This window comes from Portunus trituberculatus, chromosome 32 (genome assembly GCF_017591435.1).
Source record: "Portunus trituberculatus isolate SZX2019 chromosome 32, ASM1759143v1, whole genome shotgun sequence".
Taxonomy (NCBI): domain Eukaryota; kingdom Metazoa; phylum Arthropoda; class Malacostraca; order Decapoda; family Portunidae; genus Portunus; species Portunus trituberculatus.
In genome coordinates this window covers 1,455,510-1,468,636 of record NC_059286.1, presented here as the reverse complement: position 1 = coordinate 1,468,636, position 13,127 = coordinate 1,455,510, and the positions used below count along the sequence as shown (strand labels likewise).

The 13,127-nt window shown below is 44.7% G+C and overlaps 1 protein-coding gene across 1 annotated transcript; it reads right to left on the bottom strand.

Annotated features, from left to right (window-relative positions):
• Positions 1-4,735: 4,735 nt before the first annotated feature.
• On the bottom strand, positions 4,736-5,533 carry LOC123511837. The gene has a single exon (XM_045267889.1). It carries the CDS (start codon positions 5,531-5,533, stop codon positions 4,736-4,738), a length of 798 nt encoding a protein of 265 aa, XP_045123824.1.
• Between the last annotated feature and the right edge of the window lie 7,594 nt (positions 5,534-13,127).

Below are 13,127 nucleotides of genomic sequence, written 5' to 3'. Positions count from 1 at the left end.
TATATATATATATATATATATATATATATATATATATATATATATATATATATATATATATATATATATATATATATATATATATATATATATATATATATATATATAGATATATATATAGAGAGAGAGAGAGAGAGAGAGAGAGAGAGGGCCACCCAAGAGCAAAAAAAAAAAGAAAGAAAAGATTAAAAAAAGGCCCACTTGAGTGCTGGCTCTCTAAAAAGTGGAATAGCATCAGCCAAAATTAGGAAGCAAATGCCTTGATACCTCCCTCTTAAAAGAGAACAAGTCGTAGGAATTCGGAAATGCAGCTGCAGGGAGGGAGTTCCAGAGTTTACCAGTGAAAGGTATGAATGATTGAGAATACTGGTTAACTCTTGCATTAGAAAGTTGGACAGAATAGGGATGAGAGGAAGAAGAAAGCCTTATACAGTAAGGCCACAGGTGGAGGGGAGGCATGCAGTTAGCAAGATCAGTAGAACAGTTAGCATGAAAATAGCGATAAAAGATAGAAAGAGATGCAACATTTCGGCAGTGAGAAAGAGGCTGAAGACAGTTAGTCAGAGGAGGGGAGTTGATGAGATGAAAAGCTTTTGATTCCACCCTATCTAGTAAAACTGTGTGACTGAAACCTCCCCAAACATGCGAAGAGTACTCCATACACGGGTGGATAAGGCCCTTATACAGGCTTGGGGAGGCAGTGGAAAAAATTAGGCAGGAGATCAGTGTTAGGCCGAAGGTTGGACCTTCTGAGGGCGACAGGGTGGCTTGGCCCTCTGTCGGGAAGAGCAGAGTGGGGAAGAGGGAGCAGGCGAGCCAGACTGGGAAAGATAGTAGTCAGGATGGACAGAGATGGCAGGTTGCGAGGGGAAGGAAAGTGGAGGCAGTTAGGGAGGATAGGACTAAACCTGTTGAGTGTGAAAATAGGTTCGGTTTGTTGAAGGGGGAGAGTGAGAGTGGAGTGAATGAAGTGTTGTGGTGAGTGAAAGGAGAGAGAAGGGGGTAGAGGAGAGGAGGAGGAGGGTTGTGCCTAGCACACCTCAGGTGTGTGTGGTGGGTGACTCTCAGGTTAGGTACTTAGATAGCACTTTCTGTGGGAAAGACAGGGATAGGAGGACGAACATGTGTATGCCTGGTGCAGGTGTGAAGGCAGTGAGTGAGGAGGTGCAGAAGAGACTTGGTGGGATGGAGAGGGAGGGTGTAGTAGTTTTGCACGTAGGTGGGAACGATGTCAGAGCAGGTGGGTCGGAGGAGTTAGTGGCAAGATTTCGGGAAATGTTAGGCAAGATAAGGGAGAGTGGTAGGAGGTGTGTAGTGTTGTTGGTATGGAAAGAATACCAACTATTGGAGCTAATGCTAATTGAGGAAACTGAATTAAAAGCATTCAGTGGAGGGTTTTTTTATTACAACATAGTTGGGTACATATATAAATAATATTTAACAATAATAATTTTAATAAGTTTGTATGTGATTGTGTATGTATGAATGTATGTATGAATGAGTGAATGTGTGTGAATGTGTAGTGTTTTGTGTTGCATATTATACAAATATAAATAAAATGAATAATATAATAATATGAGAGTAAGACAAATATACTATAAAAAAAAAGTAAATAATTAATTAGTATGCCATGAAATGGTGAGACAGGAAATGTATGGTGATAACAGAAAATGCAATGATTGTAGGGCAGACTTAACTAAACAGCCGCTACAATACTCCCCCCCTAGTTTCGAGGGAGGAGAAACGAGATTTTCCTGGTGCGGCTGGGTGAGTCAGGACCGTCCAGGGACGTTGTGGCGACCACCTGAGGTTGAGCAGGGTCAAGCAGGTAGGCCGGTTTGACCCGGTCCATGGACACGGCGTCCTGAGTGCCGTTCCGGTCGATGGTCACAGTCTTGCGTGTCCGCCGCAAGACACGATAGGGCCCTTGGTATGGTTGTGAGAGGGGGCGCTGAACAGCATCGACGCGGACGAAGACGTGTGTACAGGTGTCCAGGTCCTGGCTCACAAAAATCTTCTTAGGAGAGGAGCGAGGCTGGACTGGCTGTAGGTTGCGCATGGCACTGTGGAGGCGGGTGGCGAAATCTCGGGCACTGCACAGGTCTGGCTCTTGTGAGGGCACCAGCATCTCGCCGGAAGCCTGAGGTTGGCGCCATACACCAACTCGGACGAGGAATGCTGGAGGTCTTCCTTGAGAGAGGACCTGATGCCGAGGAGGACAAGAGGAAGAGCCAGGGACCAGTGTTCGCGCTGTGAGGCGGCCATCAGGGAGGACTTGAGCTGGCGATGGAATCTCTCAACCATCCCATTTGACTGGGGATGGTAGCTCGAAGTCCTGTAGCGCCGTATGCCGAGAAATACCATGATCCTATTCCAGACATTAGCCTCGAACTGGCCACCACGGTCTGAGGTGAGGCTCAGAGGAACACCGAACCTTGAGACCCAAGTGGCGATGAAGGCGTTGGCGACGGTGTCGGTGGTGATGTCTGGAATAGGTGTAGCCTCAGGCCAGCGTGTAAACCGGTCCACGCACGTAAGGATGTAGCGGTGGCCGGCAGAGGCGGCAGCGGCCCGACCAAGTCAATGTGGATATGGTCGAACCGTCTGGAGACTGGAGGAAAGGTGCCAGGCGGAGAGTGTGTGTGACGAGTCACCTTGGAGGCTTGGCAGGCGGTACAGGTGCGGGTCCACAGTCTGACATCTCTGTTGATGCCCTCCCAGATGAAGCGAGAAGTCAGCAGGCGCTGGGAGGCACGGATACCAGGGTGAGAGAGGTCATGTAGCTGACGGAAGGCCTTGACGCGAGCTGCTGAGGCAAGTAAGGGCGGACGGCCTCTGTGGAGACGTCAGCATACAGAGAGACCTTGGTACCTGGGAGTGTGACTTTCTTCATCTGGAGCGCCGAGTTCTGCAGGAGGTTTTCCAGCTCGCCGGACTGGTCGGCAGCTATGGCAGTGTAGTCGATGGAGGACACAGCAGATACCACGGGAGAGCGTCAGCTGGGCGTTGTCGACACCTTTGATGTACCGGATGTCGGTGGTGAACTGAGAAACGAAGTCCATATGGCGAAGTTGCCGAGGAGAGTAGGTTGCCTTGTTTCTCAGGAAAATGGTGGTGAGTGGCTTGTGGTCGGTGTAGATGTGGAAGCGGCGGCCTTCTATGTAGTACCGGAAGCGCTTGACGGCCTTGTAGATTGCGAGGAGCTCACGGTCGTAGGCACTGTAGTTGGCTTCGCAGTGTTGAGCTTCTGGGAAAAGAAGGCGGCGGCTTCCAGGCACTGTCCACGAGCTGCTGGAGGACAGCACCAGTCCCATTGCCAGAGGCGTCAGTTGCGATGCTCACCTCTGCGTCGGGGACAGGGAAGGACAGCAAAGTTGCGTCGCTGAGGGCCTTCTTGGCAGCGAGGAAGGCAGCGTCAGTGTCCGGTGTCCAGGTGAGCATGACCGACTGACCACGCTTGCACGGCTTGCTCATGGCGTGTAGAGGCTGCAGCAGGAGAGAGCAGTGTGGAATGAAGCGGTTGTAGTAGTTCACCATGCCCAAGAACTCTTTGAGCTGGCGCTGGGTAGATGGCTTCGGGAACTGCTGGATGGCTTCACATTTAGTGGCAAGTGGAGTGATGCCTGCTGGAGTGACGGTATGACCAAGGAAGGTGAGCGAGGCCACGCCGAACTCTGACTTGTCGGCGTTGATCTGGACACCGTAGTCCTGGAGGCGGCGGAAGACTTGTTCGAGGTGCTGTCTGTGCGAGGCTTCGTCGGGGCTCGCGATGAGAAGATCGTCGATGTAGGCGAAACAGAAGGAAGACCGCGGAGGACCTCGTCGATGAACCTCTGGAACATCTGTGCCGCATTCCTGAGGCCAAAGGGCATCCTAACGTATTCGAACAGACCGAAGGGAGTGATGATGGCAGTCTTCGGTATGTCGTCAGGATGAACAGGAATCTGGTGGAAGGCCTTGATGAGGTCGATGCGGAGAAGATGGTGGAACCAGAGAGTTGCGACGAGAACTCCTGCAAGTTAGGCACAGGATAACGGTCTTCCTTGGTGCAAGAGTTGAGAGCTCTGTAGTCTCCGCAGGGTCGGATGTCGCCGTTTTTCTTCGGGACGACGTGAAGAGCTGATGACCAGTTGCTGCTGCTGGGCCGCACAATACCTTGCCGCATCAGAGACTCGAACTCGGCCTTGGCCTGGCGGTAGCGTTCGGGAGCCTTGGCGTGTACAGGCGGTTCTGAAGTCTCTATGTGATGCTGCACATGGTGTTTAGCGGGCACGCTGGCTGAGTAGGGTTGAGTCAGCGTGGGGAAGGACTTGAGTAAAACAGCGAACTGGTGGTCCCCTTTGATGACAGAGAGGAGAGTGCTGTCTCCTGGTGCTGGTCGAGCAAAGGAGGAGACAGAGGTCAGAGGGTCGACTAACCTGCGGCCTTTAACGTCGACCAGCAGGTTGAAGTGCTTGAGGAAGTCTGCTCCGAGAATTGCCTGGCTGACATCCCCGACGTAAAGGTCCATTCGAGCGACGTCGGAGGTAGAGATTCACTTGCATGGTGCGCCGTGAGTAGACGGGAATCTTGGTCCCATTGGCGGCGTGGAGATGCAAGAGAGGCGGCAAGGTGCGTGACTGGCGGGCGGGGATAATACTGACATCGGCGCCGGTGTCTATGAGAAACCTTGTGTTGGAGCGGCAGTCTCGTAGGTGGAGCAGCGCTGAGAAACACTGGCGGGCAATTGGCTGCATCACTGCTCGCCGTTGGTGTTTGACGTGTTGTAGGTGCATGGGGAAACGCACTTGTTGGCCTTGGCACCAAACTTGTTGTGGTACCAACACAGACCTGGGCTCCTAGAACGGGAGCGGCGCTGGAGGCGGCGAGGAGTGGAGGAACGTGAGCGACGGCCATCATGCAGTTGCTTCTTCAAGTAGTTAACCTCGGTGGTAAGCTGAGAGATGAGCTTGGTAAGGTGAGACAACTGGGTGTCATTCTGTGTGGTAGTGACAGAAGACACAGGAGAAGCAGGTGTTGCAGGAAGAATCGCCTGGAAGTCGTCTGCCAACTTAGCGATGGCGTCAGGTTTCAAAGTGTCCTTGACGCTGAAGAGGCTACGCTGGATGGCAGGAGGAAGGCGCTGGTAGAACAGTTGCTTGAAGAGATCAGCGTCGAAGGCTTGGTACTTGTCACCAAGCAGTTGCTTCATGCGACTCAGCAACTGTGACGGCTTCTCATCACCTAATTCCTCACTAGAGAGGAGCTCACGGAGACGGGTGGCGACGGAAGATTGTAGACTCGTTAGTAGGGCAGTCTTCAAATCTTCATAGGGAGTGTCAGAGGAGGCAGCAGTGGAGATGACGACAGAGATATGTGTAAGCACGTCGGATGGCAAGAAGCTAACAGCATGGTTGAATTTGGTGAGGCTGTTAGTGATCTTGGATGCCTTGAAGCTGCACTCCAAGAGACAGAACCACAAGGATGGGTCCTGCGAGTAGAAGGGAGGTGCCTTAAAAGACACCGCCGTCGCAGCAAGGTCTTCCTGAGACATGGCTGGTGGTGGTGATGGGCACTAGGCTCTGGCGTGAAGATCCTATGGGTCACAGCAGGTCTTAGGGAGCTGCTGTTGTACACAATAGTGTCACTGTCACTGGCGTGTGTCACTGGAGTGTGTCACTAGTGTGTGTCACTGGCGTGTGTCACTGGAGTGTGTCACTGGCGTGTGTTACTGGAGTGTGTCACTAGTGTGTGTCACTGGCGTGTGTCACTGGAGTGTGTCACTAGTGTGTCACTGGTGTGTGCTTGCACAGGGGGATGGGGATTCACGCCGTATCCACGTGGCGGGTCGAGAAAAGGGTAACACTCAAGCCGTAATCCAGGTGGCGGGTAAGCACAGTAACACGCCGTAATCCAGGTGGCGGGTAAGCACAATATCACGCCGTAATCCAGGTGGCGGGTGCAAAGGTGAAAATTGGAAGGTGGGCGGGACAGAGGGATGCAGAAGGTGTCGCTGTGGCACAGAAGGTGCTGTAGGAGGCACGGAAGGTGCTGTAGGAGGCACAGAAGGTGCTGTAGGAGGCACAGAAGGTGCTGTGGAGGCGCAGAAGGGTGGGCGCAGAAGGCGCTGAAGGGTGGGCGCAGAAGGCGCTGAAAGGTGGGCGCAGAAGGCGCTGAAAGGTGGGCGCAGAAGGCGCAGCAGGAAGGGGAGGGAGCACAAAGGTGCTAGGAGGGGGTATAGTTAACCCTTACTATGCCTAAGGCATAATATTTCTCCGGCCTAACCGTCAACTCCACGAACACCACATATGGAGGTGGAGCTTTTTCGGGTAGGAGCCCTCCAACGAATACCCCAGGCGGAGCTGGCACAGGTCTTTGGGCTAGGAGACAGTGGCTCTTATACAGCCACGGTTCCTTCCTCTTAGCTAGCTCATGGGGTCACCATTTGTTGGTATGGAAAGAATACCAACTATTGGAGCTAATGCTAATTGAGGAAACTGAATTAAAAGCATTCAGTGGAGGGTTTTTTTATTACAACATAGTTGGGTACATATATAAATAATATTTAACAATAATAATTTTAATAAGTTTGTATGTGATTGTGTATGTATGAATGTATGTATGAATGAGTGAATGTGTGTGAATGTGTAGTGTTTTGTGTTGCATATTATACAAATATAAATAAAATGAATAATATAATAATATGAGAGTAAGACAAATATACTATAAAAAAAAAATAAATAATTAATTAGTATGCCATGAAATGGTGAGACAGGAAATGTATGGTGATAACAGAAAATGCAATGATTGTAGGGCAGACTTAAGTAAACGGCCGCTACAGTGTCAGGAATCTTGCCTCGTGTGTATGTTAGCAGGGAATGGTTGTCTAGGGCCATTGGTGTGAATGATCAGGTAAAAGAGATGTGTAAGGATGTGGGGGTCAGCTTTGTGGATGTATGGGATAGGTTCTATGGGCGAAGGGATTTGTATGCTAGGGATGGTGTGCATCTGAATAGGAAGGGTGTGGATGTGCTGAGTGGATGTCTGGAGGGGGTGAGGTAGCGAATGCATTCCAGAAGAAAGATGTTAGACATAAATTAGATAGGATAAACAGAGATAGTGAAAAAATTAGGAAAGATTTCCAGGTGCAAATATGAGAGAATAAGATTAGGATTCCAAATAAGGAGACAGCATCTAAGAAGGTAGCAGGACTTAAATGTTTTTATGTAAATGCCAGGAGTCTTAGGAACAAGAAGGACGAGTTATCTAGTTATATAGTTGAGGAGGACTTAGATGTTGTATGTGTCACAGAGGCATGGGTAAATGAGGAAAAGTTTAGGAAAAATAGGAAAGAATATGAAGTAGATGGATACATTATGTATTTACACCAGAGAATTGGTAGGATAGGTGGAGGAGTAGTTATTTATGTAAAAAAAATCCTTCATTTCCAGTCAGGTTAATGGTATTAAGGTAGATAACAGAGTAGAGTCCTTATGGCTGGATGTTAAAGTAAACAAAAGTAAGGTTATTAGAGTAGGAGCTTTTTATAGACCACCTAACCAGTCAGCAGATATAGACAACCTTATGGTAGATGAGATAAATAGGGGGTGTACTAGTCAGACAATTATCTTAGGGGATTTTAATCTTAAGTCAGTAAACTGGGAGAGGATGGTAGGAGATCCTAGTGAAAATAGGTTTATGGAAAGCTTTCAGGATAACTATTTAGTGCAGATGGTAGATAAACCAACTAGGAGAAGGAAGGTTTTAGACATAGTACTAACAAATATTGAGCATTGTTTAAAGGAAGTTGAGGTAGGAGAGACTTTAGCAAACAGTGACCATCATATAATTAGATTTATCATTAATTCCAGTAGGGATAATATAGTGAATAAGACTAGAGTCCCAAACTATCAGAAAGACAATTATGGTAGGTTACGTCAGTTATTAGGAGAGGTAAACTGGGAAGATAGTTTTTTAAATAAAACTGCACAGGAGATGTGGGATATCTTTAAGGTTGTAGTAAAGGGTATAGTGATGCAGTGTATCCCTTACAAAGATATAAGGCAGAGAAACAGGAAGCCATTATGGTGGACTCATGAGATAGGTAGCCAGATCAGGGAGAAGAAGAGGGCATATAGAGAATTGCAGAAAAGTGGGGAAGATGTATTTACCTATTTGTATTTACCTATTTGTGTATTACAAGGCCCGAGCTAAGCTCTCTGTGTCCTGTCTCCTTGTCCATTCCTGTCATATCTCTCTTTCATCTGATTGACACACACCGCATCAACGACATCACTGCTCAGTTTATTCCACTTATCAATGCTACGATTGGGGAAACTGTATTTTCTCACGTCATTTAGACAGATGTCCTTTATTAGCTTTTTTCCATGTCCTCGGAGATAATTACTTGTGGTCACCTTTATCAACTCTCTATCCAGTATGTCAATCTTGTTCACCAATTTATACATAGTTATCATGTCTCCTCTCGTTCTTCTCTCTTCTAATGTGGTCAGCCCCAGCTTCCTCAGTCTTTCCTCATAGTCTAACTCCCTGAGTCCTGGTACCATCCTTGTTGCCAGCCTTTGTACCCTTTCTACCTTCTTCACATTTTTCTTCATATGCAGTGACCAGACACATGCTGCATATTCTAGCTGGGATCTTATTAAGGTGCATAATATCTTCTTCATCATTCCTTCATCTAGGTAGTGGAATGCAAGGCCAATATTTTGAAGCATGTTGTATGTTTTCCAAAAAATCTTGTTAGTGTGTTTCTCTGGTGACAAAGTGTTTTGCACGGTTACTCCTAAGTCTTTCTCCTCATTGGTCTCTTTAATTTTCTCATCACCCAGTATGTAATCCCAGTTTGGTCTGTATCTACTTCTTCCCATTTTCATAACATGGGTCTTGTGTATATTAAATTCCATCTGCCACTCTTTACTCTACTCATATATTTTATCAAGATCTTCCTGTAGCTTGTTACAATCTTTCACATTCTTTACTCTCCTCATAATTTTAGTATCGTCTGCAAACATGTTCATATAACTGTCAATTCCTACTGGCATATCATTAACATAAATCAAAAACATGATGGGACCCAGCACTGACCCTTGTGGAACTCCACTGGTTACCTTCTTCCACTCGGATTTCTTTCCTCTCACCACTGTTCTCATTTCTCTTCCCATTAAGTAATTTTCCATCCATTTTGCTAGTTTATCATTTACTCCTCCAGTCATCTTTAGTTTCCACATCAGGCTATTGTGTGGTACTTTATCAAAGGCCTTTCTCAAGTCCAGGTAGATAGCATCCACCCATCCCTCTCTATGTTGCAGTATGTCAGTCACTCTTGAATAAAAACATAATAAATTGGATACACACGATCTTCTTTTTCTGAAACCAAACTGCCTTTCTCTCAGATTGTTTCCACTTTCTAGATACTCACTCCACTTAGCTTTAATTACTTCTTCACATACCTTGCACAATATACTAATCAACGATACTGGTCTATAATTTAGCGGCTCCATTCTACAACCATTCTTATATATAGGCACAATGTCAGCTCTTTTCCACTCTTTCGGGACTAATCCTGTTCGTATGGAGGTATCCACAATATCAAATATGGGGTTCAACAATTGATCCTTACATTCTTTTAGCAACCTCCCAGATATGCCATCAGGCCCCATTGATTTATTAATATCCAGATTGCTTATAATTTTCCTTACGTCTTCCTTAGTAACCATGATGTCCTGCATTTGCTTTATTTCCGTAGGCCTTCCTCCCATAAAATGCTCCTCCTTTGTAAACACTTTGCAAAAGTTGTCGTTCAAAATTTCAGCTATCTCTCCAGCATCTTCATATACTTCTTCCCCGTTTTTTTACCTTTTCTATTGCCTCCCTTGTATTTAGTTTTCCATTTATGAATTTGTAAAACATTTTTGGGTCACTATCACAGTTTTCCACCACCCTCTGTTCATATTCCTTCTGTGCTGTTCTCCTTACTTCAACATATGTATTCCTTGCTGTTTTGTAGCCTTCCCTTGATAATACATCACTGCTTTTCTTAAGTTTCTTCCATGCCTTTTCTTTGTTCTTTTTTGCTTCTTCACAATTTCTATTAAACCACTGTTTATTATCTAAAGTCCCCTTCCTGTAATATGGCACAAACTTTTTCACAGCAGAGTTATACAAATCCATAAATTTATCGTACTTCAATTGCATATCTCTTTCCTGGTATACCACGGACCAGTCAATTTCATTAAAGAACTCCCTTATATGGTTATAATTTGCCCTAGTATAATTTAATTTTTCCTCCCTGCGTTCCACAATCTTATTCGTGCTTAATTCTGTATCCAGCTCAAAGCTTAGGACATCATGATCGCTTTTCCCCAAGGGACTTTCATGTTCAATTTCCTCTTTTAGAGAGATTCCCCTGGTAAATACCAAATCCAACCTTGCTGCAACATCCTGTCCCCTGCACCTTGTTGGTGATCTCACCCACTGTGCCATCAAGTTATTTGTTGCTACCTTTAACAATTCTTTTGTCCACTCACCACCTTTCACCACTTCGTAGTCTTCCCACACTATTTCTTTGCAATTAAAGTCTCCAACTATCATCACTCTATCCTTTCTGTTGCGTTCTTGCTTCATTCTGTCTAGAGTATTTCTCATCACCATTTGGTACTGTTCATATTCCCAAGCACTGGTTCTGGGTGGTATGTATACTGTTATAATATTAATGTCCCTCTTGCCATCTGTTATAAGCATACTTATCACTTTCTCATTTCTCTTACTATATAGTTCACCTCCTTCACTATCAGATCATCCTTAATAAGAACCATTATACCACCACCACCTTTATTTTTTGTATCATTTCTCCATTCTTTGTAGTGTTTTACAACAAACCAGTCTAGCTTTATTTCGGGCCTTAGCTTTGTTTCCACTACACACATTATGTCCGGTTCGTTATTTCTTAGGTAATCCATACATTCTAGCCTCTTAGACAGAAATCCATCTATGTTCGCGTAAGTCACTTTTATTCCATTCCTAGTCTCGTTCTTCCATGTAATGCCTATTCCATCTGTTTTATCCACCACTTCTTTAGCCTCCCATTTCTCATCCTCCAAAAAAACTTGATCTTTTCCTCCTCTGTTCTTTCGTCATTCCTCTCCTTCACTTCAGATACTAGCTCCTTCATCTTCAATCTCTCATCTTGTGACATATTTCTTCTTATGTAAATTGTTTTGGTTTCCTCAGAGTCCTTAAGTTTCCAAGCCCTCCTCAACAAGGCCTCCGCTGCCACCTGAGACTTTAATTTCAATTTTAATGGTCTATTCTTGCCTTCCTCAAAAGCTCCCAATCTCACACTTTCTTCTACCTCAGCATATAAGTCCTCTTCTTCCACAGAGATCTTGTTCAGTAAAGACTTAATCTTGTCATTTTCCTTGTCCCTCCTGTCCTGCCAGTTCCTGTTAGTTTCCTCCCGCAATCCTATTATGATCACACATTTTTTCTTTTCAGCGATATCTCTCACCACATACTCATTTTCCTTTAGTGCCTTTACCATTTCCCTCTGCGTAATCCCTTTATTTTCCTCTAGATTTGATTAGGTACAGACAGGTCAGGGATGATTTGAGTAAGGTTATAAAAAAAAGTAAAAGGCAAGCAGAGATAAAACTAGCTAGAGCTGGGAGTAAAGATCCCAAAAAATTATATAGTTATTACAAGGTCAGTGATAAAAGAAATAAGGATAGGATTGGACCACTCAGAAAAGATGGTGTAGTGGTGGATCAAAATAAAGACATAGTAGAATTATTGAATGAACAATTTTCTTCAGTATTTACTAGGGAAAGAATAGGAAATCCTGTTACAAACAGTGCGACGAGTAGTTTAAGAGCTTTAGAAAATATTGATATAAAACCGGGAATTATTAGGAATTGAGTGTTTTGTTGAGTAGCAAAAAGATCCATAGAGGGTTTTCCATAAATTCTGCAAATGTCTCTAAAAACTGTGGGCATTAATCTCCATTCTTCATCGAGATCACTCTCATGAGATGCTAAATCAACTGTAAAAATTCATAGAACCTTGGATGTATTCAGCAGGTCAGTCTTTGTCCCACACACTAGCCAAGTCAAAAATTTCTTCAGCTATGTTTAACAAATGTTGTTTAATGCTGTCATGATTATTAATGTTTGCAACAACTGTGGTATTATCTTATTTTATTCTAATATGCTTATGTTGGATATTATGTAATAGAGCCTGAAGTCCAAGAGGAAAAGCTTTCAATTCCAAAATATTGAAATATGATTTTTTAATGTAAAATCCATTTTTATATACATATCCGTAATTATTAATTATTGCTTAAACCCCCATTCTCACAGTAAACTTACACCATGTCTAACAGCTCAAGAAAAGAAACAGAAGAAATACTTGAGGTGCCCGTTCTCGTTTTCTTTAAGACACCCAGCCTGTGTTCTACTCCCAAGTACCACCCATCAGGCCAATTCCTTCATTCACTTCTTGCCTATAAGATCATATAGGGGAGGAGGAAGGGAAGCTCAATTATAATTTATGATTATGGGTAAGTATGTAAGTAAAAATGGATTTAAAAATAATCCTATTTGTTATTACACATACTACTACCCATAATTATTAATTATTGCTTAAAACTAAATCCCAAGTATAGGAGGAAGGATGACCTCACCCCTAAGAACAACTTTCACTCCCCAAGACACACACCCTTACAAACCCAAAACTTACAAGGCGGAGGTCATATCCTGAGGAGGATGCAGCACTCGTATCCCATGACAGAGGGACAAAACCAGAGGAGTGAGAGGAGCATCACAACTCTCGCCATGTGAATGATCCAATGACCTTGAACCCCACAGAGGACAATACAGGGGATCCTTGCAATTTGACGGGGTTAGGGCGGTTTTTCTTCACTCGAATCAGCATTTATTCAAATCGTGAAGCAATTTTTCCCATAAGATACTTAAGAATTAGGAGGGATACGGACCAACCTCCAGCCTAGACCCCCTCAAAACATCACTATAACCTCTAAAAGACACTAACTTAGACTAATTCAGTACAGGCAACCCCCGATTAACGAACGTTCACACAACAAAATTTCATGACAACGAACACTTCCTTTTACT

Excerpts from the sequence above, each read along its gene's own strand:
- LOC123511837 (XM_045267889.1), bottom strand. The coding sequence starts at position 5,533 with ATGTCTCAGGAAGACCTTGCTGCGACGGCGGTGTCTTTTAAGGCACCT.